A 22,278-nucleotide genomic window follows, 5' to 3' on the forward strand; every position below is an offset into this window, starting at 1 on the left:
TTGTAAGTCAGACACATTAATTATAACTTTAATATAACAAATGTTATTAAAAGCAGCAATTCAAAACCATAAATCTTTCTGAAGGTGCACAGGGTTATAAGGTCAGTTGGCAGTAATGCAGCTATTATCTGGTATGAATGGAATGCTGGGGTGTGGAGTCAGGGTGACCTTGCTAGGCCTTATGCTGACTTCCCAAGTGGGGAAGATACCCTTTCTCTCCTTCTCCCTCTTCAAGTCCAGAGCCTCTCTGGAGCCAGAGTAGAGGAGGTGCAGATGCACTGTGACAGGCCTTGCTCATCCTGTGCTTTCTAGAAGCCTAGAAAACAGGCCTGGGAGGTTGCTGAGCTCTCTGAAGCCAGGCAGGAAGCCACAAATTGGATCCCAGGTCCCACACCCCTGCTAAGCTGGAGGCTGGCTTCTCAGCTCCTCTTCCACCTGGCCCAAGTAGGGGGCTTCAGTGGCAGCAGCTGTGGGGCTGAGAAGGGGGAGAACTAGGCCCAAGTCCAGCTTGTCCCTGCCTGGGCCATGCCAGGGAAGCAGAGGGAGGTGGGTAGGCTGTGCACAGGAGATGAGGTCCCATTTGAAAGGCACTATAGGAGCTAAGACTTGAGGCAAGGGGCATCTGAACTATCTGACCCCTGGGGTCAGATAGGCGCAGATAGGGAGGGGGATCAGCCCAATAATGGGAAAAGCCTGCTCCACAGGCCTGCTGTCCCTGCTGCCCACCCCCCTTTACTGTTCATCCACCTTCGCCTTGCAGCTGGCAGCCTACAAAACTCAGCCAAGCTGGAGGCTACAGCAGCCGCTGGCAAGGCTGGTCCCCGTCTGGTGCACCCACCCCCCATTCAAGGCACTTCTTTCCATTTCCAATCAAGTGAGTCAGTTTCTAATATCTCTGGAAGCAGAAAAAATGAGGGGTCGCCTCCCCCTTCCATTTTTGGTTTCCCTCCAGATGTGTACGGGTTTAAATGTCGGTTCTAAGAATTATATTTTCACTGACAAAGGCTTCCCTTTGAGGAGACTGAATGACGCAGGCCCTTGAAAAATCCTAACCTGTCCCAAAAAAGTGATTGTCAATTTCAGGGCGGGGCAGGGGATAAGGAAGAGGGAATGAGTCCCCTGGACTTCCCTATGGGGTCAAAGCTGTGTCATGGGCTGAAAGAAGGGGGCAGGAGCTGGACTTTCACATTTAGTTGCAGCACATGGCCCCTGGAAGAGGGCCAAGGGAAAGCCAAGGGGAGGAACCAGGCTGGCACCAGAGAGAATGTGTGGCTGTATGTGTGTCTGTACACCTAGAGGCCAGGGGCCACATGCGTCTGCCTGGAAAGTGAAGGCACACCTGTAGATGGAAGCTTATATGTGAGTGAGTGTGTATTGTTTGGCTGTGTGTGTGGTGGGTCTGGGGTGGGAGGCCTAGGAAACAGTTTGAGGTTAAGCATGACATGGCTTCCTTCTCTCCCACTTTCTTTCCCTGTGCCTCAGGTTTTCAAGGCTGTCTCCATTCCAGCAAGGCCAGGCCCAGCTCCATGGCAACTAAGAGGCAGTGCGGCCAGGGAAAGGAAAACTTCTGGGACCTCAAGCTGACATTAGCAGCCATCACTCTTAACCTTAATAATTGGGCTCTGGTGCTGGTACCTTCTGAGGCAGAGATGCAGCCCTTTCACTGCTCACATCCTGCGAGTCCCAGGGTCTCTGCCGCACAGGCTTTCACGGAGGCGCTGGCATTCTCCCGCCCTCACCACCTCTTTCCAAGGGCAGGGGGAGTGGCAGGAAAGTGGGAGAGAAAAGCTCCGAGGGCATCCTCGTATCCACCTTCCCCCATTCTCTCTCGGAGGTTCCTGTTCTTATAACGTGGTCCCTGGGAGGACAGGCTGCCCATGGGTCTGGTGTGAAGGACATCCAGTGGAGGGACGGCCATGCACACGTAGAGTGTGTAAACACACCCATAAGGGGTGAGAGTAAAGGGACACAGAATTGGGGACAAAGAGAAAGATTCAGGCCTCAGGAAAAAGGGTCACAGAGCCAGGGGGACACAAATTCAGAGGAACATGTGAACAGTCTGAGGGAGTGTGGGGTGTGTGGAGACACTGAGAAATAGCCAGCGGACCTTAGAGGCACAGGCAAAGGGATGATGAGCCTGAGGCGGCTCAAGAGCAGGGTGGGCACAGCAGAGAGGCACAGGCCCTGGCCTGGCTGGCAGGCAGGAAGGGCCTTCTGCCAGGCACTGTCTTGCTTCCCTCTCCCACCCCTGCCTGGAGAGAACTGGGGAGCCTGTGGCTTCCACTGTCTCTCCTTTGGTTTCCAGGGCTCCTGGCATCCTCTGAGGGCTCGTCAGTAAGGGGTGGTCCCTTCCCACTCCACCAGGTACTGAACCTTGCCCTCGGGCGTGACCCTCCGAGCCAACACCTGGTACTTCTCCCCACAGGCTAACCGCCCAGCTGCGCCAAAGTAGTTGGTGATGGATGACTTGAGGTGGGACAAGGATGAGTCATCTTCACTGATGCTCTCGAATGTATGGCTGTCGATGCCTTCGTCTGGCCGCTCGGGGCCTGAAGCCCCCTCTGCACTGCTGTCCGAGGGGCAGCGTCCACCCAGCTCAGCTGCCCGCCGCTTTGCCCGCAGTGGCATGTACGCTTTGGCTGCCAGCTTCCTCTTGCGGCTGCCCACTGTCCGTCTATATCAGGAGGGGAAGAGGAAGATGATGGGAATGAGATGGGATAATCCTAACAAGTGCCTCTCTCCAGGCACTCTCCTGGGCACCAGGCACTGGGCTCTGGGCATGGATTATCTCACTGGATCCTCACAACAGCCCTGAGGAGGGAGGCTCCAGAGGAGAAACCTCCAGCTGGGGAGTGGTGGAGACAGGATACCAACCTGGGTATGTCCCGCTCTAAGGCACGTGTTCCTCATACTGAGGATCTCAGCATTGCACAAGTCCAGGGGCAGCATTCTCTGTGCCTCCTGAAGTCGTGCAGTGCGGAGGTCCTGCTTAGACTGGCTTGTCCCTCACCTGGGACTCATCTGTAGCTGGTGAGTCAAATAGGGGTAGGAGTGGGGTTACGGACTAAAGTACCTTGTACTCCAGAGCCTGGATTGGAGACAGACGTCTCTGTGCAACACACACGGACAAAGAGGCAGAGGTGGTAGAGAAACAGACACAGGAAGAGGTACACATTCACAGACGCTTAGAAACCAAGACCTGAAGAGCTAGTGAGAACACAGAAACAGGAAGAAATAAATGAAAGTACAGAGGCAACAGCAGAGAAAGACACTGAGACAGATGTTTGGAGACAGAAAGAGTCCCAAGACACACTTCTGTGGGCATTGCACTTTTAATTCTACTTTTGCAAGGGCCTCAAATATCCTAAAATACAGTTAAAGGAGCCTCAGAGTTCAGAAGAATTTGTGTATATGTTTTTAAGCCCCACCCTCCCTTTGCTGCTGAAGACCAGCTCTTGCCAAACAGGCTGTACCCTCAGCTAGGCCCCAGGGTTTTCCATCCCCTCTCCCAGATTCTACACCCTGCAGGATGCCATTTTCCCCTCATCAGGCTTCCAAATCAATGGTTCTTTAGAAACCTGGAAGACAGACACCAGATTCAGACAGGCAAGAACCATGCTCAGGGAACCCTGCAGTCAGAGGCGCAGACATGCAAAATTATGGTGTGCAGAGGCCAAGGACCCCAGAATGAAAGAACCTCTGGTCAAACAACCCCAGAACTGGAAATACCCAGCAAGAAGTGTCACACAACCTTGTGCAGCAGGTGAAGAGGAGTGACCTGAATGTCCATACTCAGCCCCTGTCTGAACCCCTGTGACTCAGAACCAGAGGGTCCCAGACCCAGACTCACAGTTGCAGAAGGCCAGGTCCCTGAGCCCCAGACTCAGAATGAACCACACGTCACAGAAATGGAAGGTGGAGGGTCTGGGGGAATGACGGAACTTGAGCCCAGACCGGCAGGAAGCTTACCTGGAGTCATAGGAGAGGCTGGTGGAAGCAGAGCCAGAGGTGCTGGCGGCGTCAGTGGAGTCCACGTCTGAGAAGAAGGTCTGGCCTGAGCTGGCGCTGAGGGGGAGGAGAGGGTGAGCCTGCTGTTGGCCCTCAGCACCCCTTGAGACCTCTCCAGTTGTCTCTCGGCCCCTCTGACACGCATCCTTTGTCCCAGCATAGGCCCGCCTTCCCACTGCTGAGCTTCCTGTCACACCTCAGCTGCTGCCTCCTCTCTGCCTGTCCATTTTCTACCCACCCAGCCTTCAAAGTCCAAGGAGTCAAGAAAGCCTTCCCTGATGACCCTCCCCTGGTGGTGATATAAGCACTGGTGACAATAATTAAAGATGATCATTAATGAGCAAGATCCCAGGGGGCCGGCCGTAGTGGTTAAGTGTGCACGTGCTCCGTTTGGGTGGCCTGGGATTCGCCGGTTTGGATCCTGGGTGCGGACCTACTCACTGCTCATCAAGCCATGCTGAGGCGGCGTCCCACATAGAGCAACTAGAAGGATGTACAACTATGACTTACAACTATCTACTGGGGCTTTGGGGAGAAAAAAGGAGGAAGATTGGCAACAGATGTTAGCTCAGGGCCAGTCTTCCTCAAAACAGAACAAAAACAAAAAATCACTCTTGTAGTGATTAATGTTAAAAAAAAAAAAAAAAGAGTGAGATCCCAGACACCAGTGCAACACTTTACAGGCCCAAAATGCTTTCATTTACAGTATCTTGTTTGAATCTCATAACAACCATGCAAAAACAGGTGAGGAGGTAATTGTGGAAATAAAACGATGGAATACACAGTCCTTTCCCTTAGGCGTATCAAGCATGAGGTGTGGTGGGAATACACAGGAAGCCTGGCAAGGGTTAGCTAGGGCTTCCTGGAGGAATGTGAATGTGGGACAATCACAGCAATTTTGGTATCAGGAGTGAGGCAGGGTGAAGGGTTGGAGAGGCAGGGAGAGCCCAGGCCAGGCAGGCCTTGAAGCCTGCTCTGGGGAGCTGTCCTTGGGAGCCCTGGAGACTACAGTAGGGCGATGTTAGGCTGAAAGCTCTAATGTATAAAGACCCTTCGGGCAGCCTTACGCAATATGGACTTTTTGAACTGGGATAACCCCAAGGGAGCTCCCACTCCCTCAAATGGCTTTCTGCTTCCCCCACTCCAGAGCCTGCCTTCACAGCTGGGGAATGGAGGTGCTCTTCCCCACTGGATTTCCACCCTAGTCTCCAGGCAGACCTCTGCTGGGTCTCTCCCTGTTACCTTTTTTTTTTTTTTTGTGAGGAAGATCAGCCCTGAGCTAACATCCATGCTAATCCTCCTCTTTTTGCTGAGGAAGACTGGCTCTGAGCTAACATCTATTGCCAATCCTCCTCCATTTTTTTCCCCAAAGCCCCAGTAGATAGTTGTATGTCATAGTTGCACATCCTTCTAGTTGCTGTATGTGGGATGCGGCCTCAGCATGGCTGGAGAAGCGGTGCGTCGGTGCGCGCCCAGGATCCGAACCCGGGCCGCCAGTAGCGGAGCGCGTGCACTTAACCGCTAAGCCATGGGGCCGGCCCCCTGTTACCTTTTTAAACTCTGAATCTCATCCAGCGTGAAATCGAATATGCTGGCCAGATGGTGGTTGGTGCTCCAGGCGGAGGTAAAGTCGCTCTGTGGACACAGAGGAAGGAGGGGGGAGGGTGGGTCAGTGAGCATCAAATCAGCCTCCCACAAACACCCTTCTCCCTGCTGAGGGCCACCCAGGCTGCCTGCTGGTCCAGCCAGGTCTTCTGAGGGCTGGACCCTCCTGAGGGTAAGACTTGTCACGTCCTCTTTATTTCCAGCCCTGACCAGGGAGCCAAGTCACACCGGTTCTAGTCTCGGCTCCGTTTCTAGCGGACTGTATGACCTTCCCATCTCTGGGCCTCAGTTACCTCGACTGCAAACTTTGGACGGTACCCCCTGCCATGCTTCACTCTTAGAGGTGTCAGGAAGCACAGCAGAATGAAGTGATGGTTGTAAAAGGGCCTTGTAAATTGCCAAGTGCTGCGGAGATGTGAGGCAGTGCTAATACTGCTGCCCACAGGGTGGGCTTCAGTGAGGATGCAGGGCTACTGAAGGAGGAGAGAGAGAGATCTGGACTCCTGGTCCTAGGCTGGGCTCTGCCACCGCCTGAGGTGACCTCAGGAAAGTCATTGCCCCTCCCTGGCCCTCCATTTCCCCACCTGGACAGTGGGGGCAAGGATATTACCTACGCCTGCCCCATTTGGGTTCTTGGGGGAACTTGGGGGGATAAAAGAGTAGTCATGCAGTGCCTGGCTTTTCCTTGTTTAGCTGTAGTAGGAACTGGCTTCTCCTTTAAGGGACATGGGAGAGTCCCCTGGGCCTGGGGGACTTAGGTTTCTGCACAGGAATCCCTATTATGTGCTGACCCTGCATGTGAAAGTGGAGAGGAAGAAAACAAGAAACTAACACTGGGAATAGCATCTTCCAGCAAAAACTTTGATCTTTTTCTTCTATAAACTCGCCTTTTCTGCTGCTGGAATTCGTGAGGCAACAAACTGTGGAGACAGAAAAGGGAGAGGGTGGCTCAGTCAGAGCCTGAAGGCCCAGAGGTGGCCCAGAGGGAGGAGAGGCAGGGCTGGGGTCACAGCAGTGGGGTGGTCTTCACAAGGAGACCTGGGGAAGAAGGGGAATCCTCTGGGGCAGTAGGTGCAGGAGGGTGTGGAGGGGGGCATGGTGGGCAGAAAAGGGAAGGTGCCTCTCCAGGCACATGCATCCAGATGCTCTGCTCCCCGACACCCAGGATAAGGGGGCTCAGCTCAGCCAGGAGAGCTAGGGACCCCCTCCACTCTGACTTCCCCTTCAGCTCTCTGCCTAAGCCCTCATCTGGCAAGACTGGGTCCTGTGATCTGGCTTTCCTTCCAAGCAAGGCAATAAGGGGCTGTGGTAGAAGGAGTCAGGGATGTGGGATCAAGTCCCGGCTCAGTCACTGACTGGCCCTTTCAGGGTGCCTCCAGCTATGACTAGCTGGGTGTCAGTCCTCCTTGCTCACTTGGATGCCACCGTACTCTGGGCCCACCACAGAGCCCATCAGCTGGGGCTGGGAGCAGAGAACCCGAGGTCAGCTGCAGCCCTAGCCCCTGTGTCCCCGGGCACTGACCCAGGCTTGCTCTTTCCTCTCTTACGCAGCTCAGAGGAGGCGCCATTCTCAGTGGGCACCAGGCCCTTGTCAGGCAGCAGCTTCCCTGGAGGGTTGGGTGGGACGCGGATGCGCAGGCGGAAGATGCACTTCTTCTTCTTGATCTCCTTGCCACAGAGGAACCTGGGGGGTAGCAGGGGGAGGAGAAAGCTCTGGAGTCTGTCGGTCCATCCTCCTGGGGAGGAGAGTCAAGTGTTAAAACTACCCTCTCCGCCTCCCTGGACCCAGAGCTAAAATCCTGAGTGGCCCCTGGACACACTGATTCCTCAAAGCCTATGGGATCAGGGGTCCCGGCTGGTGGCTGAGAATGTGGCTTATGGCTCCTCCCTGTCCTTACTCCTGCATATGTGTGGTTCTTGGTGCTCCTCTTCCTTTCCTTCTCTGCCTCAATCAGCCCCAAGGCCACGTCCTACAGGAAGGCCTCCTCCAGCTCCCAGTGGAACTCCTATGGTTGAGACACTGGATTCTACACCATTCTATTCTCTGGTCTCCCCAAGGAGACAAGCACGTCCAGGCACTTCCCTTATCCTTCCAACACTGGCTGAGCTGCCATGAGGCTGCAGAGGTAACTCAGACACAGCCCTACCCTCCAGAGACTGTCCAGGGGACGGCAGGAGGCCCCATGTACTCAAGAGTAGGGCTGTGTCTGGGCCCCAAACCATGAGAAGATGGAAGAGAGAGTGGATAATCCTGTCTAGAGATGTCTGGAGAGGTTTCACAGAAGCAGGGACCATGTCTTAGTTCTCACTGTGTCCTCAGCACCTACAAAGGGCTGACACAGAACAGCAGTTCAACAAATAGTTGTTGATGGAACCAATGAATGAAAGGGATTGAAGAGCATCCTGGGCAAAGGGAAGAGTGTGAGCAGAAGCACCGAGTAGGAGGACAAAGGATTCAGTATGGCTGACAGCCAAGGTACATTAAGCAAAGGGGCAGTGGCAGAAGGCATGGGCTGGGTCTGATCAGAAGAGGCTTTGAATGCTGTGCTAAGGAGCCCAGGCATTCCCTGTGGTGCTAGCCAGGGACATGTCAGCTGTGTGTTCTGAGAGGAACTCAGAAGTCTGGACGGGAAGACATGGGCTGGGGTCAAGTTAGAAGGCTACAGCCTGCCTGAGAGATGGTGTATCGATCCCTCAGTGCCCAGAACCAGATGGCTAGAGCAGGACGGGCCCTCAGAGATCAGGGGTGCAGCCCCATGTGGAGCTGAGCCCAGTCCCAAAATGTGTCAGGCTGCTGGAGTGATCAGGAGAGGCATCACAAAGATGCTCCCTGGATCTTGAAGGATGGGTAGGATTTATCTAGTCAAAGAGAAAGGGAGGGAGACCCAGGCAGGAGCACAGCTTGAGGAAAGGCTATAAGGTAGGAGGACACTTTAAACTGAAATCCCACCTGTCGGGGGGCCCCAGGGCACCCCGCTTCCCTGCACGCACCGGCTTTTGTAACTGTTCAGAGCGTTGAGGAGATGTGGTCCTCGGTCCGTCACGGGGGTGCTGGTGAGCTAAGGGGGAGCAGGCCAGCAAGACAGTCAGACCCAGGCACATGGTGTCTAAGGAAGCCTCAGGCCCTGTCCCCTCGCTCCCCGCAATCTCCTGATGCTTCCGAGTCCTCCAGGTGAGGACCACCAACTTATTCCATGATCTCAGACAAGTCTTTTCATCTCTCTGAGCTCACTTCCCCATCTGTAAATGGGGAGAATAACTCCTGTCCTAAATGTAACAAGAGCTTTAAAAACGTCCCTGCCCTTGACCTGGTAATGCTACCCCATGGAATCTATCATATAGACATAAAGTGAAACATGAACAAAACTTTATGTACAAAAATGTTCATGCAGTGCTGTTCCTAATGATGGCCAAGGATGAAAAATGGGAAAGAAGCTACATGCCCATCAGGAAGGAAACAGTGAATGAGCTTTGGTGGAAACCAATGCAGCCATTAAAAATCCTGACGAAATTTTCTTCTTTCATAATATGGAAAAGTATTTATGGTATAATGTAAACTGGAAAAGAGATGATTTAAAATTGTATATACTGTATAATCTAAGCCATGTAAAAAGAAAAAATGGACATAGAAGAGAGGATGGTGGGATATGCACCTGTGCATTAATAGCAGTTGTTTCTGGGGGTGTGATGTGAGAGTATGGATGACTTCTTTTTAAGTATACTTCCTTATACTTTTTGGTACTTTAAAAATTTTCTACCAGGAACATGTATGATTTTTTTATAAATCAGAAAAAAAGGTTATTTAAAAATATACCACCTCTGCCTATCTTTTAGGGCTTTATAATATGTATGTCTTTTATAAATTATTAAACACTGTAAATGAAGACATTATATGAAAAGCTTTTGCCAAGCATAAGGGTTACTTTTTTTTTTTTTCTTTTAAATTCCTGTCTCATCAAAGAAGGATTTGGGGCAGTCAGTAGAGAAAACGCCTCACTCTGGATGTGGTGGAGAGGATTCTAAGGGTGTCGTTAGGGAAAAGGGGGTATGGCCCCACCATGGAAGTGGTGGGGGAGGTCCTGGCTCAGCTCCAAAGCTGTGCTCACCAGCAGCAAGTCACTCTCCACCTTTGACATCCTGCAAGTCTCTGGTTTGTTACTTCACTCCATGGATCTCAGGCTCCCAGGCCCCCCGGTGACCACTCTGCTATTCAGAGTAGGACCAGCAGGGGGCAGGCCCACTTCACTTTCCATTCTAGCTAGGTAATCTGGAGTGAGTCAGACATCTCTGGAGAGAGCCCAGCTCCCTGCAGCTGAGTTGGTGAGGCCCTGACCTGCCCACTGCCAAAACCTGGGTCAAGAAGCCCCTTGGAGGGCACAGGCTCAGAGGCCTGGACTCAAGGATGCAGCAGCTAAAAGGCTTGGGTCTTTGTTCCAGCCAGCAGCCCTCCCAGACAGGCAGTGTTGCTGAAGAGTGAGCACTCAGAGACCTAGATCCTAGTCCTGCACCGTGTGACCCTGGGCAAACCTCTCGCCTCCGTGGGCCTTGGTAACCCCACCGTGGAATGGACTCCTGCCACTCTGACGTCCCATGGTCCTGCATACCTTGCCAAGCTGCAGGAGTTCCCAGTGGTGGTTGACAAAGGCCAGAATCTCCTCAAAGTCAAAGTACTTCTTCTTGCTCTGCACTCCCAGGTTGTAGAGGGCCAGGTGAACCACATCCACCCTGGGCAAGGGGGCAGGGAGGTGGGGCTAAGGTGAGGTGGCAGCCTGCCCAGCCAGGGCTGGAGCCTCCTGGGTCAGGGCTGAAGGGCTGGGGCCAGGCTGGGACCTGGTGGCTGGAAATGGAATTGTTCCTGGAGGGAGGAGGGAGGGGAGGGGTGGGGAGGGGACAGCGGTGGGCCTGGGCCAAGCCCCACCCTCTCACCATCGCAGGGGCAGCCTCTCGATGTATTCTGGGCCCTGGTTACACACAGAGCAGAAGAACAGATAGAACCTGTGGGGGGGTGGAGAGGGGGCCTGTGGTAGGAGGGGCTCTGACACCCCACTCTAGTCCAGCCCCTCACCCCCTCACTCCCCACCCAGTCAGCATTGTTCTCATTCCTAGGACTGGTGGCTTCTAAGGGGGTAAGGATGGGGACAGGACAGGGACCAAGAAATACTCCCCTACCCCTCTAACCCACACCTCAACCCCCTTCCCCAGTGTTGTTGCCCTGGAGGGTGGCTGAGTTCAGAGAGAGTGAGATGAGCTGCAGTGGTCACCCTCTTCCCTCTGAGACACACACACACACACAATCACAAACAACATGAATCACCAACCCAGACACGTGATATCTGGTGTGACACACATAAGCCTTCCATTAGCTTAGTCCCATTGGTTAGAAGCCAGATCAAGTCATCCATTTCCCCAGGGGCTCCCACAACAACCCTAGGCAGGGATGGGGCAGGGCCTATGTCACTCCTCTTTCCCCAGACACTTGAAGAGACCAGGGCTTAGGGAAAGTAGGGCTTCGTCTAAGGTCCCCCACAAGTCAATGGCAACTGGGGATGTGGTCCAGAATCTTCCTCTACTGAGAAGGCCTTCCCCCTGAGCTGCCTCCCGTAGATAGGCTCACACTATCATAGACCCCACTTGTCTAGGGCCTGGCAGGTAATCTGAAGGAGTTGCTGCTGCTGTCCCGTACCCCCACCTCAACCTCAGGGCTGAGCCAGACCAGATTAGTACCTACCGGTCTCCGAACATCATGGGCTCATTGAGGCACTGGGTGCAGGCCTCGTGGAACCACTGCCTGCACCGGTAACACTGCAGCATCCGCAGGTACCACCTGGAGAGCCAGAGGAGCCAGGGTCAGCCAGGCCCGCACTCCCAGCCAAGCATGAGCCTCAGCAACGTTTCCCAGCACAAACTCGCCCTCCACCAGGGGAAAGGGAAGAGAACTCACAGCTTCTGAGCACTTAGGCTGTGCCAGGGGAGGTCCTGGAAGCAGGGCAAATGTTACCTCATTTGATCTCACCAGGTGATATAAGACAGGCCACTGCTCCCATTTTACAGCTGAGTCAGAAGTTAAATGGCTTGCTCAAGGTCACTCAGGAAGCAAGCAGTGGATGGTGATTCAGATCCTGCACTCCTACTTCAAAGCCTGTGCTCTTGTGCCATGTCACACTGGAGCCCCCATCTCTGGACTGCGCCCCACATACTGCTTCCCAAACACCACTGACAGGGCAAGGTTTGTCCAGAGACCTCCTGGGAGGATAATGGCTCCTGTAAGCTCCATGGGCAGCACTACATCTAGTTTTTTCTCACCTGGTAGCGTATCTACTCTATCATGGGCATTTAACAACTATCCACTGAATATGAATGAAGAGCCAAAACTATTATTGCCTTAATAACACTCAGGTGTGGTCCATGGACTACCTGCATGAGAATCACCTGGCGGGGGTGGGTGGTCTAGGTTAAAATGCAGATTTCTTGGCCCACTCCAGACCAACTCAATCTTTGGGGGAGCCCCTGGGAGATGCATTTTTAACAGTTGCCTTGGGCAACTCTGCTCAGTAAGCATTGAGAACCACTGCCTTAATGCTGGAAGGTCTGTATAAGCACTTCTCCATCTGTCATCCCACAGGCTTCTCAACACCACGGGAAGCTGATGGGGCCGAGGTTATTAATTCCACTTGAGAGATGCAGTAGTTCGAGCGATTTGTCCAAATTACCCGGCAAGGCTGTAAGCACAGCTTTCAACCCCTAGTGCTCGTCAGCAGAGCTTGGGGTTGAGATTCAGGACTTCCAGGGCTCCTGTAGGCTGAGCTTCCTGAGGGCAGAGATCCCCATCTCTTACTTCAATGGTTTCCTCCCAGAGTGTCTGGTGCAGTCAGCCCAAGGAAGCCGGCTCAATTGCCCATGGCTACATGGAGGCCCAGACCAGCAGGGAAGAATCAAAGACTCCTGCCCCATAGCCAGGGCAAGAATCTCCTTCACAGCCTCCCCAACATACGACCGCAGCCCCTGCCTGCACACCTCCAGGGAAACGATCTCACCAGTAGCCTGTTTTCATTGACTCTGACAACAGAAAGGTTTATCTTAACTTTGGTGCACCACCAGTAACAGCTCACATTTATTAAGTGCTTACCAAGTACCAGGCACTTTGTGAGCCTTTCTGTGAATTATGTAATTCAGGCTCTGCTCACAAACCCCGTATCACGGGAAAACTGTTATGAGAACTGAGGCTCAGGGGTTGCACAGCTGTAAGGGGCTGGGAGGATTTGGACACCTGGGGCCAGGCTCTTTAACCGCTCTTCAATACTGCCTTCTTTTCCACGGTGCCCCAAGAAGACACTTGCACTCTGCACTTGCACACTGCCGCGGAGCGCTAGACTCGCCATCTCGAGCCCCGCCCTCGGGCTTCATCGCCGCAGCCCGAGTACTCGGGCTTTCCGTTTGAGGTTCCGCTCCCTCGGGCCCCACGCCACAGCCTTCCTTACCTTCAGGCCCCGCCCCTCGAGCTCCGCCTGACTCTCCAGGCCCGCCCCCGTCGGGCCTGCCCGCACCGCCCTTGCGCCCGGACCTGCCCCGCCTCCTTGGGGGCCCCGCCCCGTGCTCCGACCCTCGGGGAGGCCCCGCCCCCGCGGCCTTACTCTCCCGGGCCGCCGCAGTAGCAGTAGCACTGCTGCTGGTTGGTGCGGTGGGGTGAGTCCCACTCGAGCTCCTCGGGCTGGTAGGACAGCACCATCTTCACGGCCTGCAGCGTCCTGGCGATGGCGCCCTTCTTCAGCGCGCCGCCTTTCTGCGGGGAGATGAGGACCCGAGTCACCCGCGGGGGCGGGGGGGGGGGTGGTCCCGGTTGGGCCACAGGTGTCAGCACAGGGCTATCAAGGGAAATGCCGAGCAGGGGAACCCACAGATACTCCAGCGTAGCCAGAAACGCAAGGAGCTTTTTCTCATCAATCCCAAATCCCTCCTCTCTATCCCAGAAGGGTCTCCATTAATAACAGTATTAAGAGTAATAAGCACAACAATAAAGTCAACAATAATAACCAATATGTAGCAGGTGTGGGCACTTACATGGATTTTCTTTTTTTTGTTTGTGAGGAGGATCACCCCTGAGCCAACATCCGATGCCAATCCTCCTCTTTTTGCTGAGGAAGACTGGCCCTGAGCTAACATCTGTGCTGATCTTCCTCCACTTTATATGGGACACCGCCACGGCATGGCCGACAAGCGGTGCGTCAGTGCGCGCCCGGGATCCGAACCCCGGGCTGCCAGCAGCAGAGCGCACAAGCTTAGCCACTACGCCAGCGGGTCGGTCCCGGATTTTCTCTTTTAATAGCAAAGCACCACTCATTGGGGGGGAGGGGTCTCCTCCTGACACCACACCTGTATCCATTTGACAGCTGAGAAAACAGGCCAAGGGAGGCTAAGGAACCCGGCCAAGGACATACAGCTGGTAAGTGGCAGCGGCACTGTCTGCCGCCAAAGCCCAGGCTCTGTGACAGGGAGTCAGGCCTGAGCCCAGGGAGTCTCTGGACTTCCGGACTGGAGGAGGAGGAGAGGCAGGGACTGGAAGGATGGAGGGCTCACCCGCACAGCCAGCGCGAAGATGCAGCGTCGGCAGAACCAAGGTGTGAGCAGGGGTCGGTCGGCACTGCCTGCTATGGGGATGTGGCACTGCTGATGGTAACCTATGGCAGAGGAGGGGTGGTGAGTGCCCACGAGGAAGCAGTGGCCCGAGGCCAGTCAGCCCAAAGGCGGCAGGGAGTTGTGTGCCTGCCAGCTGCCAGGGGACTGGCTGGCGACACTCACCAAGGCAGCCAAAGTTGGTATCCAAGCAGGCGACTAAGACAGCCTGGGCCCCAGTGGGGGAGGGACAAGGTCTGGCTTCAGCCTCTGCACTCCATCTCTCCCACCCATCCTCTCCACCCAGGGGGGCTCCGAAGTGCATAACTTGTCTCACTTTCCAGAAGCCCCAGCACTCCTCAAGGGTCACCTCCGTGGGCCCTCATTCCCAGACACTGGCCCCCTGTCACTCTGGAGCTCCAAGAGAAACAGGAAGCCAGCTGAGGCCCCAAGAGTCTGCAGCAGTGCCCGTCCGGGGCCAGTGTGGGGATGGGGACCCACAGGTCCGGGCCTTCTCAGGGCTGCTCATCTCACTCACCCAGGCCACACTTCCCGCAGATGAGGATCTCATTCAGTGGCCCCGATGTCTTCCCCAGGCAGATGTTGCACTTGGGCTCCTCCCCTGGAACACCAGCTGAAAGAGAGAGAGGCCCTCCAGGGTCAGGTCAGGTCCAGGACTTAGAAGAGTTCTGACATCACATTCCAGGTGCTGAGCCTCTACTGCATGCTAGGCCTAGTGCTGGGCCCCTGTGCCAACTCACTGAATCTCCCCACCACTCTGAGATGCCTGTTATCATTACCTCATTCTAAAGATGGGGAAATTGAGGCTCAGAGAGGTGAAGTCCCTTGCTCAGCTAGTAAGTAGGAGAGGTGGGATTCAAACCCATGGCTGTTTGATATAAATCCTTTGTTCTTTTGACCATATCACACTGCCTCTCCTGCCTAATTTAACTTGATTTGTTAAAGAATTTTTCATGTTAAATAATTTTTTTAGATTTTGTTAAGGGATAATAATAGGCAGAATGTTATAATGAAACTCCATGTTCTCACCAACAGTTAACGAACTCATAGCCAATCTTGTTTCTTTTTTTTTTTCTTTTTTTTTGTGAGGAAGATCAGCCCTGAGCTAACATCCATGCCAATCCTCCTCTTTTTGTTTGCTGAGGAAGACTGGCCCTGAGCTAATATCCATGCCCATCTTCCTCCACTTTATGTGGGATGCCGCCACAGCATGGCTTGACAAGTGGTGTGTCAATGCGTGCCCAGGATCCGAACCCAGGCTGCTAGCAGCAGAGCGCGTGCACTTAACCACTAAGCCACGGGGCCGGCCCCATCCAATCTTGTTTCAAATATATTCCCACCCACTTCCCCTCCTGTATTATTTTGAATCAAGTTCCAGATACTCATTTTCCATAAATATTTCAGTGTGTATCTCTGAAAGATTAGGAGTCTCTCTCTCTTTTTTAAACATAACTATAGAGCCTTTATTGCACCTAAAAATTAAAAATAATTTCTTAATATCATCAACAAATTCAGTTAGTGTTCACATTTCCAATTGTCTCAAATAAAAATGTCATAACAATTTTAAGTGTGCTCAATAGCTTTTAAACTACAGGTTCCTTCTCCATCTCTTTTTTTTCTTTGCATTTTTTTGGGGGTTGAAAAATAAATACAGATTTATGTGTGAAAGGTTTGAGTGAATAAATTAAATACATTTTGATGTGTGTTTCTGTCTAATTTCCCCCTGCAGACTGAAAGTTCTGTAAGGGCAGAAATGGTATCTCTTCATCCATGTGTCCCTGGGACTTCCTTCAGAACGTGGCACATGACACGTGTTCAAGACATGTTTGTTGAATAAATGGTCTCTTGCCTCCTATTTCTGAATATGCCTCCAGGAAGGGGGTGCCCACAAGGGTCTCAGTATGTCCTCATTGGCTTAATGAGGTGATGGATCAATAACTACAGCGTGTCCAGCCTTATGCTCTCATCTTGGGAGATGCCAGAGAGGCCGCCGTCCTGCCCGTGAGCAGTTATCTGGCTGAGGAGCCATGCCATTCCCCAGGTGAGCACTGCAGCACCGCCTCGTGCCTGGTACAGTGGGCCTTCTACTCAAGGTCTGCTCAGGTGAACTCTCTCCTCACCAGCTGGCTCCCTATGCTTTCAATAAGAGGGTCACCCAGGAGAGGAGGCCTGGGTTTCCTTATATAAAGTTATATAAACTTATATAATGAATTTAGAGTGAGACGGGTTTGGAGAAGAATCAGTCTGCATCAGCCACAACATCTCGGACAAAGGGGCAGTTTAGACACTCTACTAACTGGCTGGGTTCTGTGGCCTCTGCTTGGCAGGCTCCTTGAAAGCATCCCTTACGGTAACAAATTCTTTAGAAACTGCCCCCTGTAACTCAATAGCACTGGGCTAGGCCTTTTACCTGGATTATCTCACTTAACCACCCTGTGAGGCCAGTACTTTCATTATCTCCTTTTTTCAGATGAGACTGAGGCTAGAAGTTACATTGCTTGCCCAAGTATGTGCAGCTAGTCAGTGGCAGAGCTAGAAGGTGGTCCAAGGTCTATCTGACCCTAAACTCTGCCTCTTCCTCCCATACCACCATGTCTGTTCTCCTGTTAGAGCATAAATGGCAGACAGGTTTCTTCTCTCATGGCAACTCTGATTGACTGGTACTGGCTGCTTGGAGCTCCATGTTGAAAATACATGAGTGTTGAGAACGATATATATCGTTACATATATCAAATATGATTGATTAGTGATGTCTGCCATGTCCATGGGAAAGGAGAATGGTGGCAAGAATGGCCCCGATTTGACATCTCTGTAAGACAGTGTCAGCTCTCGGAGGGCAGGGATGGGACCCAACCCAGCTCCCTTTCAACCCGGAAAGCTGGTCCAGCTCCATCCAGGCATGTCCATCTTCACCCTGCCTGGCCCATCTCTGCTTACTTGGTCTTTCCCCCATGGAGAGAGCTATCTCCACTAGTTTTCTTCACATGTTGATAAAGGACACTGTACTCACATCTAGAGGTGACAATTCTGATTGCCTGGACCCCTCCTCATTCCTAGCCCCAGACTGACCCAGAGCATTGTGCAGCAGAAGTACAGCAAGGAAGCAAACAAAGGCCTGAGACTCATCCCAGCTGTCCCGGCACCTCCCCGAGCCACTCTCTCCATCTGCCCGCCTCCCTCATGAGGTTTGAGTACTCAAGGGGATGACAGATGTCGTAAGTGCCTTTCCATGTAAATGCACCACTGGTAGTCTGATCATCATCTCAGGTGGCCTTGGGGGTCCATGGACAAGGCCAGATGCCAGGGGTAAGAGATAGAAAGAGAGAAGGAAAAAAATAGAGGTGGAGGAGAGAGGACTGGGGGTGGGGCAGGAGTGCCTGAAATCTTCCAAATACTCACCATGCTGTATGTCCTTCCACAGGACCCAGTATTTGGAATTATCTTCAAAAGTCACAAGGCAGCTCTGCTTAGAACTGCTGACCTGGGGCACGGAGAGGGAGGAGCAACGTGAGAAAGTGGCAGGGGGCAAGCCACTGGAACAGCGTCTTCCTCTCCCATTTTTGTCCCTGCAGGGCAGAGGGACCAGGACCCACTCCTGGTGCTCCAGAAAGGAGCTAGGCTAGAAGGGGAAGGAGTGTGTGCCCAGTCACTGGAGCTGGACAGTCCGGGACTGCGAGACAACTTGGTGGGAATGCTGAGGACAGAACAGGCCAGATGGTCATCTGTGATCCTCTCCAACCTGACTTTGTTTTGTTTTGTAGGCTCGCAGAGCACTTTTCTAAAGAACTGGTAGGGTGATGTTGGTCCTAAGGATGGCGCCTGCAAAAGCAGACTCCAGCTCCTTCCACTGTCAGCTTTTGAGCCTGAGGGACAAGAAGGGAATTTCCCAGCAATCCCACATCCTCCATCACTGCTCTGAGGCCTAGGCCAGAGGATGAGCCGAGAGATGCTGAGCCTGGGAACCGGGGCCGGGGAGGAAAGGTTTACCCTCTTGATTTTCCCGAGGTAATACAGTCCGTCTGTCCACCGGCACAGCACATATTGGCCCTCCGTCAGCTTGGACATCAGGTCTTTGAAGTTGTTCTTGGCTTTTGCCAGGGCCCCCTTGTTGGGGAGGTGGCTGGTGGCACCATAGGAGTCCCTAGTCCCTGGGTCCAGAGCTCGATTCTCCATCAGCTTCCACTGACACTGGAAAAGAAAGAGAACAGGGTTTTTACTCCTGGCTTCCCAGCTTCAAAAGTCCACCAGGAGAAGGAAGAAAACTACCATTTATGTAACCCGTGCTACGTGCCAGACACTTTTATCATCTCACCAGATCCTCATGAGAAGCCTCCAAGGGAGACATTATTATTCCCATTCTACAAGTAGGGAAACTGAGGTTTGGCAAGGGGAAGTGGCTAGTAGGTCAGAGGCAGAGCCATGGTTCATAATCAGGGGAGCTGATTCTAAATTCTGCCTCTCTTCCCACCCATACCATGCTGTCTTCTCATGAGAACGCATCTCTCAACCAACAGCAAAGTCTCCCTGCCCAGGGGCCTGAACCACACTCCCCAGCTGAGGAGCCTGAGGCTTCACCCCGAAAGCAAACATTCTCCATGTTGTCTGAGTCGAGGACCTTCTCCAGGGGATCAGCGGGATGTTTTTATCCCCTACCCCTACCCTGAGAGCTGGCCACAGAAAACTCACCTAGAAAGGAAAACTCCTGGGTGGCTGGTGAACTGGTATAGACTTGGCCATCTGTGTCTTCTGTAATCCCCTTTTCTGTTCTCAATTATGGGATGATTTAATGGAAACCAATTCTGGGGCATTTAAACTCACTTATGCTTTCACTCAGATGCAAATTTGCTCCAAGCAGTTAAATCATCCCCATGCCACCCTCTCCATGCCTGTCTCTCACCATCCCATAAAATGTGCTGCTCCCCATGGCTTTCTCTCTGCCTGCTAATGGTACTTCTCTGGTCCCCAGAACCCTCAAGCATCTGAGACTCCTCCAACCAATGAGTTGCCACAGTCAGCCAACTTCAAGCACAGTGACTTCTGGCCTCGGCCTCTCTCTTCCATTCCCTGTCCTGGTCTGAGTTCAGGCCTCTCTTCTGCATGGGCCATTCATTCATTCATTCATTCAATAACTGTTTCCTGAACCTTGTGCTCACCTATGTTGGGGCACCTGGGATGGGAATGGTACCACCAGCGCCCAATGCCAAACAGGCCACTCCCTGTTTTCCTGCTTCCCCACCAGACTCTTCCACAAATTCCCATCTTCTTATTCTCCCTTCCCGAAACCTTCTGGGGCACCCCAGTGCCTTCACTGGCATTCCAAGCCTTTCCCAAAGCCTCCTCTTCCCGTCTCTGGGCTCACCTGGCTCCATGCCCCTCCACACACTCTGCACTACGCCAAACACAGCCTTGTTCTGTTCCCTGTACCTGCTACTCTGGTCCCCTCCCTCTCTGCCAGGGCGCTGGGCACCTGGTGTTATGATGGTGCGCAGACAGGGAGAGAGTCCTGTGTATTTTCCGTGTGAGTGGTGTGTACTCCTGTGAGACTGTGTCTGATGATGTCTACAGCAGTACGTCAGTGAGTATAAGAAACTAAATATGCGTGTGTGCATGTCAGGGGCCCTGGGGCAGGCCGGGCACTGCTAAGGTCTTGGCTCCCCAGGGGGCAGCGCGGCCACGTCCCCCTCCTCCCCACCGCCCCATTCCTCTTTCTCCAGGGCAGAGCGCACAAGCATTGGGCAGGGTATGCAGTCCGAATCCCTGCCTTCTCCCTGCCACCTGGCTCCCGGGCGCTGCGAGGTCCCCGCCCGCCAGGCCTGGGGCCCAGGCCGCGGCAGGTTCACAAACTGACACTTCCTCCCCCGCCGCGCCGTTGGGAGCGGGCCCGGTCGCCGCGCCCCCGCCTGGCCGGGCGAGGGGCCCCCGGGTGGCGGCCCCCCAACCCGCGCCTCCATCCTCCCGGAGCGGGCCCCGGCGGGCTGTGATTGGCTGATTCAAACCCATCTGCAAAGAAATGCCTGTTTGCGGGTTCCCGTCGGCGTCCAGTTCAAATCCGCGGCACCCGGAGCGCGGGGCCGGGCGGGGGCAGGAAGCGAGGATGATTCATGCGCCGGGGCCTCTCCCAGGGCGGCCGTTGGCTTTTTAAAAAGGGTGTTCAGGAGGGGGAAAAAAAGCTTGCAGAAGAACCCCCTTCGGGTTCAAGCGCTCCTCTCTTCAGTCGCTCCGACGCCAAGCCTCCCCCATCCCACTCCTGCCGCAGCCTGACTTCGGACGTGAGCAAAATCCCAAACGCCCCTGTCGGTTTCCAACCCCCCCCACCGAAAAAGTAAAGATTTGGGGCAAGGGAATAGCGACCTGTCACCCACGCCCCCCAAAAGGTTCGGGGACCCGGGCGTGGCTCCCGCCGCCCCGCGGACTCCGTTCACCCCCCTTCATCCTCCAGGCGCGCGGCTCCCCAGGACTCCAACACCCCCCCCGGGGGCGTTCGAGCCGCCAAAGTTCGGGGAGATTTCGAAAAGACGGATGCGTACAGGGAGAGAAGAGTGTGGCGGGGAGTCCCCCAGCCCGGGCCGGCAGCCTGCGGCGCTGAACTTACCGCCCGGCTGCGTGTCCGCCGGTCCCACTTGGAGTCTGGCCACCAGGCGCATCGGCGGCGGAGGCGGCTGCGCTCGGCCCGCGGCTGCCCGGCCGAGTGTCCGCCCGTGGGGCCGGGGTCGGGGTCTCGGCGGGGGCGGGGCGGGGCGGGGGCGCCGCGGGGAGGAGGGGGGGAGGAGGAGGAGGGAGGGGCCGGGGCGCTCAGGAAGGGGCCCCCCGGGCGCGGGGCGCCATCTTTTTCGCGTTTTCCCGCGAATTATTGACGTCCCGCTTATGTAATTAGCGGGGGCCGCGCCGGCCTCGCCATTGGAGCCCGCGGCCGCGGGGCCCCGCAGCGCCGCCCGCCCCCGCGCCGCGCCCCGGCCCCCGCCCCCGGGCGCGCATCCTCCGCCGCCACCGCGCGCTGGGCGCAGACACGCGGCGCGAGTGCACGGGGACGCGGAGCCCGCGGCGCGACACGGCCACCCGCGGAGGCGCAGGCACAACGCGGGCACACACAGAAGCACCCGCCCGCGCGCACGGCACTCAGGGCAGGCACACGCTTGTCCAGGAAGCACACAACTCTGTGCACATGGCACAGACCTACAGCTGGCGCAGACACACGGCAGGGAGGTGCAGACACACACAGACTCAGCGTAGACACAGACTCAGGACAACCCAAACGGGGTTCAACACAACATGAAAACACAACACCCTGAACTTGCAGCGCAGGCAGCACAGAGACACACCACAAGCATAACACAGATACACAGCGCACACAGCACAGATACAAGTTCACAACACGATATACACGACACGAACACACAAAGAGGCAGTTACAGAGCATAGACACAGATAGACACAAGGAGAGACACACAATGTACACAGGGTGGACCCACAACAGAACATACACATAAGGTAGACAAACAACAGGCATAGAGCCACAACACAGTAGACACACAAAAGAAACAGTACATACACCAACAACGCACAGACACACATTGCCCAGAAACAATACAAAGATACAATCGCAAATACCACATGCACAAACACAACATATAAATAAATAGCACACAGTGAAAGACAACATACAGAGTCACGGGAATGGCAGATTGAGGCAAGGGCATGGCTCTAGTCATATGGGGTCCTTGCCCTGGGGAGAAAGGACAGACATGTCCCCATCCAGACTCACTCTTTGCTGGGGTGGGATGGAGAACACTTGCCAACAACGCCCACATCCCTCTGCCCTCCTCTCACCTGCTACCATCACACTCTGCAGACACCCCTCTGAGCCTGGGGAGTGTGTACCTCATGGGTGTGGCCAGTGGACAGGACCCTCCCATCCCCCAGCCTTCCCTGTTCAAGTTGCCCATCCTTGGCTCTCTGCCTCCAGCCTTAGGGTGTGATCTCTCCAGCTGGCTGGGTCTGCCTTTAGGATGCTCGCTGCAGAGATAACGGAAGGAA

At 54.3% G+C, this 22,278-nt stretch overlaps 2 protein-coding genes across 4 annotated transcripts in view; one reads left to right on the forward strand and one right to left on the reverse strand.

Annotated features, from left to right (window-relative positions):
- Positions 1-14,009, forward strand: part of LOC131393278 (protein CutA homolog) — a 34,659-nt gene extending 20,650 nt beyond the window's left edge. The window contains exon 7 of one of the 2 annotated variants that reach the window (XM_058523908.1): positions 13,699-14,009. In XM_058523908.1, the coding sequence (XP_058379891.1) occupies positions 13,699-13,765 (67 nt within the window). In that variant the 3' untranslated portion in view covers positions 13,766-14,009. Of the gene's footprint in view, positions 1-2,425; positions 2,486-13,698 lie in introns of those variants that run through there. The other variant, XM_058523909.1, reaches the window with a different exon arrangement.
- PHF19 (PHD finger protein 19) lies at positions 1-21,071 on the reverse strand. 2 transcript variants are annotated; one of them, XM_058523903.1, is made up of 15 exons: positions 20,837-21,071; positions 18,232-18,432; positions 17,644-17,725; positions 14,762-14,857; positions 14,188-14,288; positions 13,245-13,393; positions 11,342-11,437; positions 10,540-10,608; positions 10,218-10,338; positions 8,605-8,672; positions 7,136-7,297; positions 6,446-6,533; positions 5,558-5,643; positions 3,970-4,065; positions 1-2,674 (listed from the first exon to the last, which is right to left on the reverse strand). In XM_058523903.1, exons 2-15 carry the CDS (start codon positions 18,415-18,417, stop codon positions 2,332-2,334), a joined length of 1,743 nt encoding a protein of 580 aa, XP_058379886.1. In that variant the 5' UTR covers positions 18,418-18,432; positions 20,837-21,071; the 3' UTR covers positions 1-2,331. The 2 variants fall into 2 exon arrangements, with proteins under 2 accessions (XP_058379886.1, XP_058379884.1); XM_058523901.1 differs by lacking the exon at positions 20,837-21,071 and adding an exon at positions 18,931-20,057.
- Positions 21,072-22,278: the final 1,207 nt, after the last annotated feature.

The sequence above is a fragment of the Diceros bicornis genome, chromosome 28 (assembly GCF_020826845.1).
Source record: "Diceros bicornis minor isolate mBicDic1 chromosome 28, mDicBic1.mat.cur, whole genome shotgun sequence".
In the NCBI taxonomy this organism is placed as follows: domain Eukaryota; kingdom Metazoa; phylum Chordata; class Mammalia; order Perissodactyla; family Rhinocerotidae; genus Diceros; species Diceros bicornis.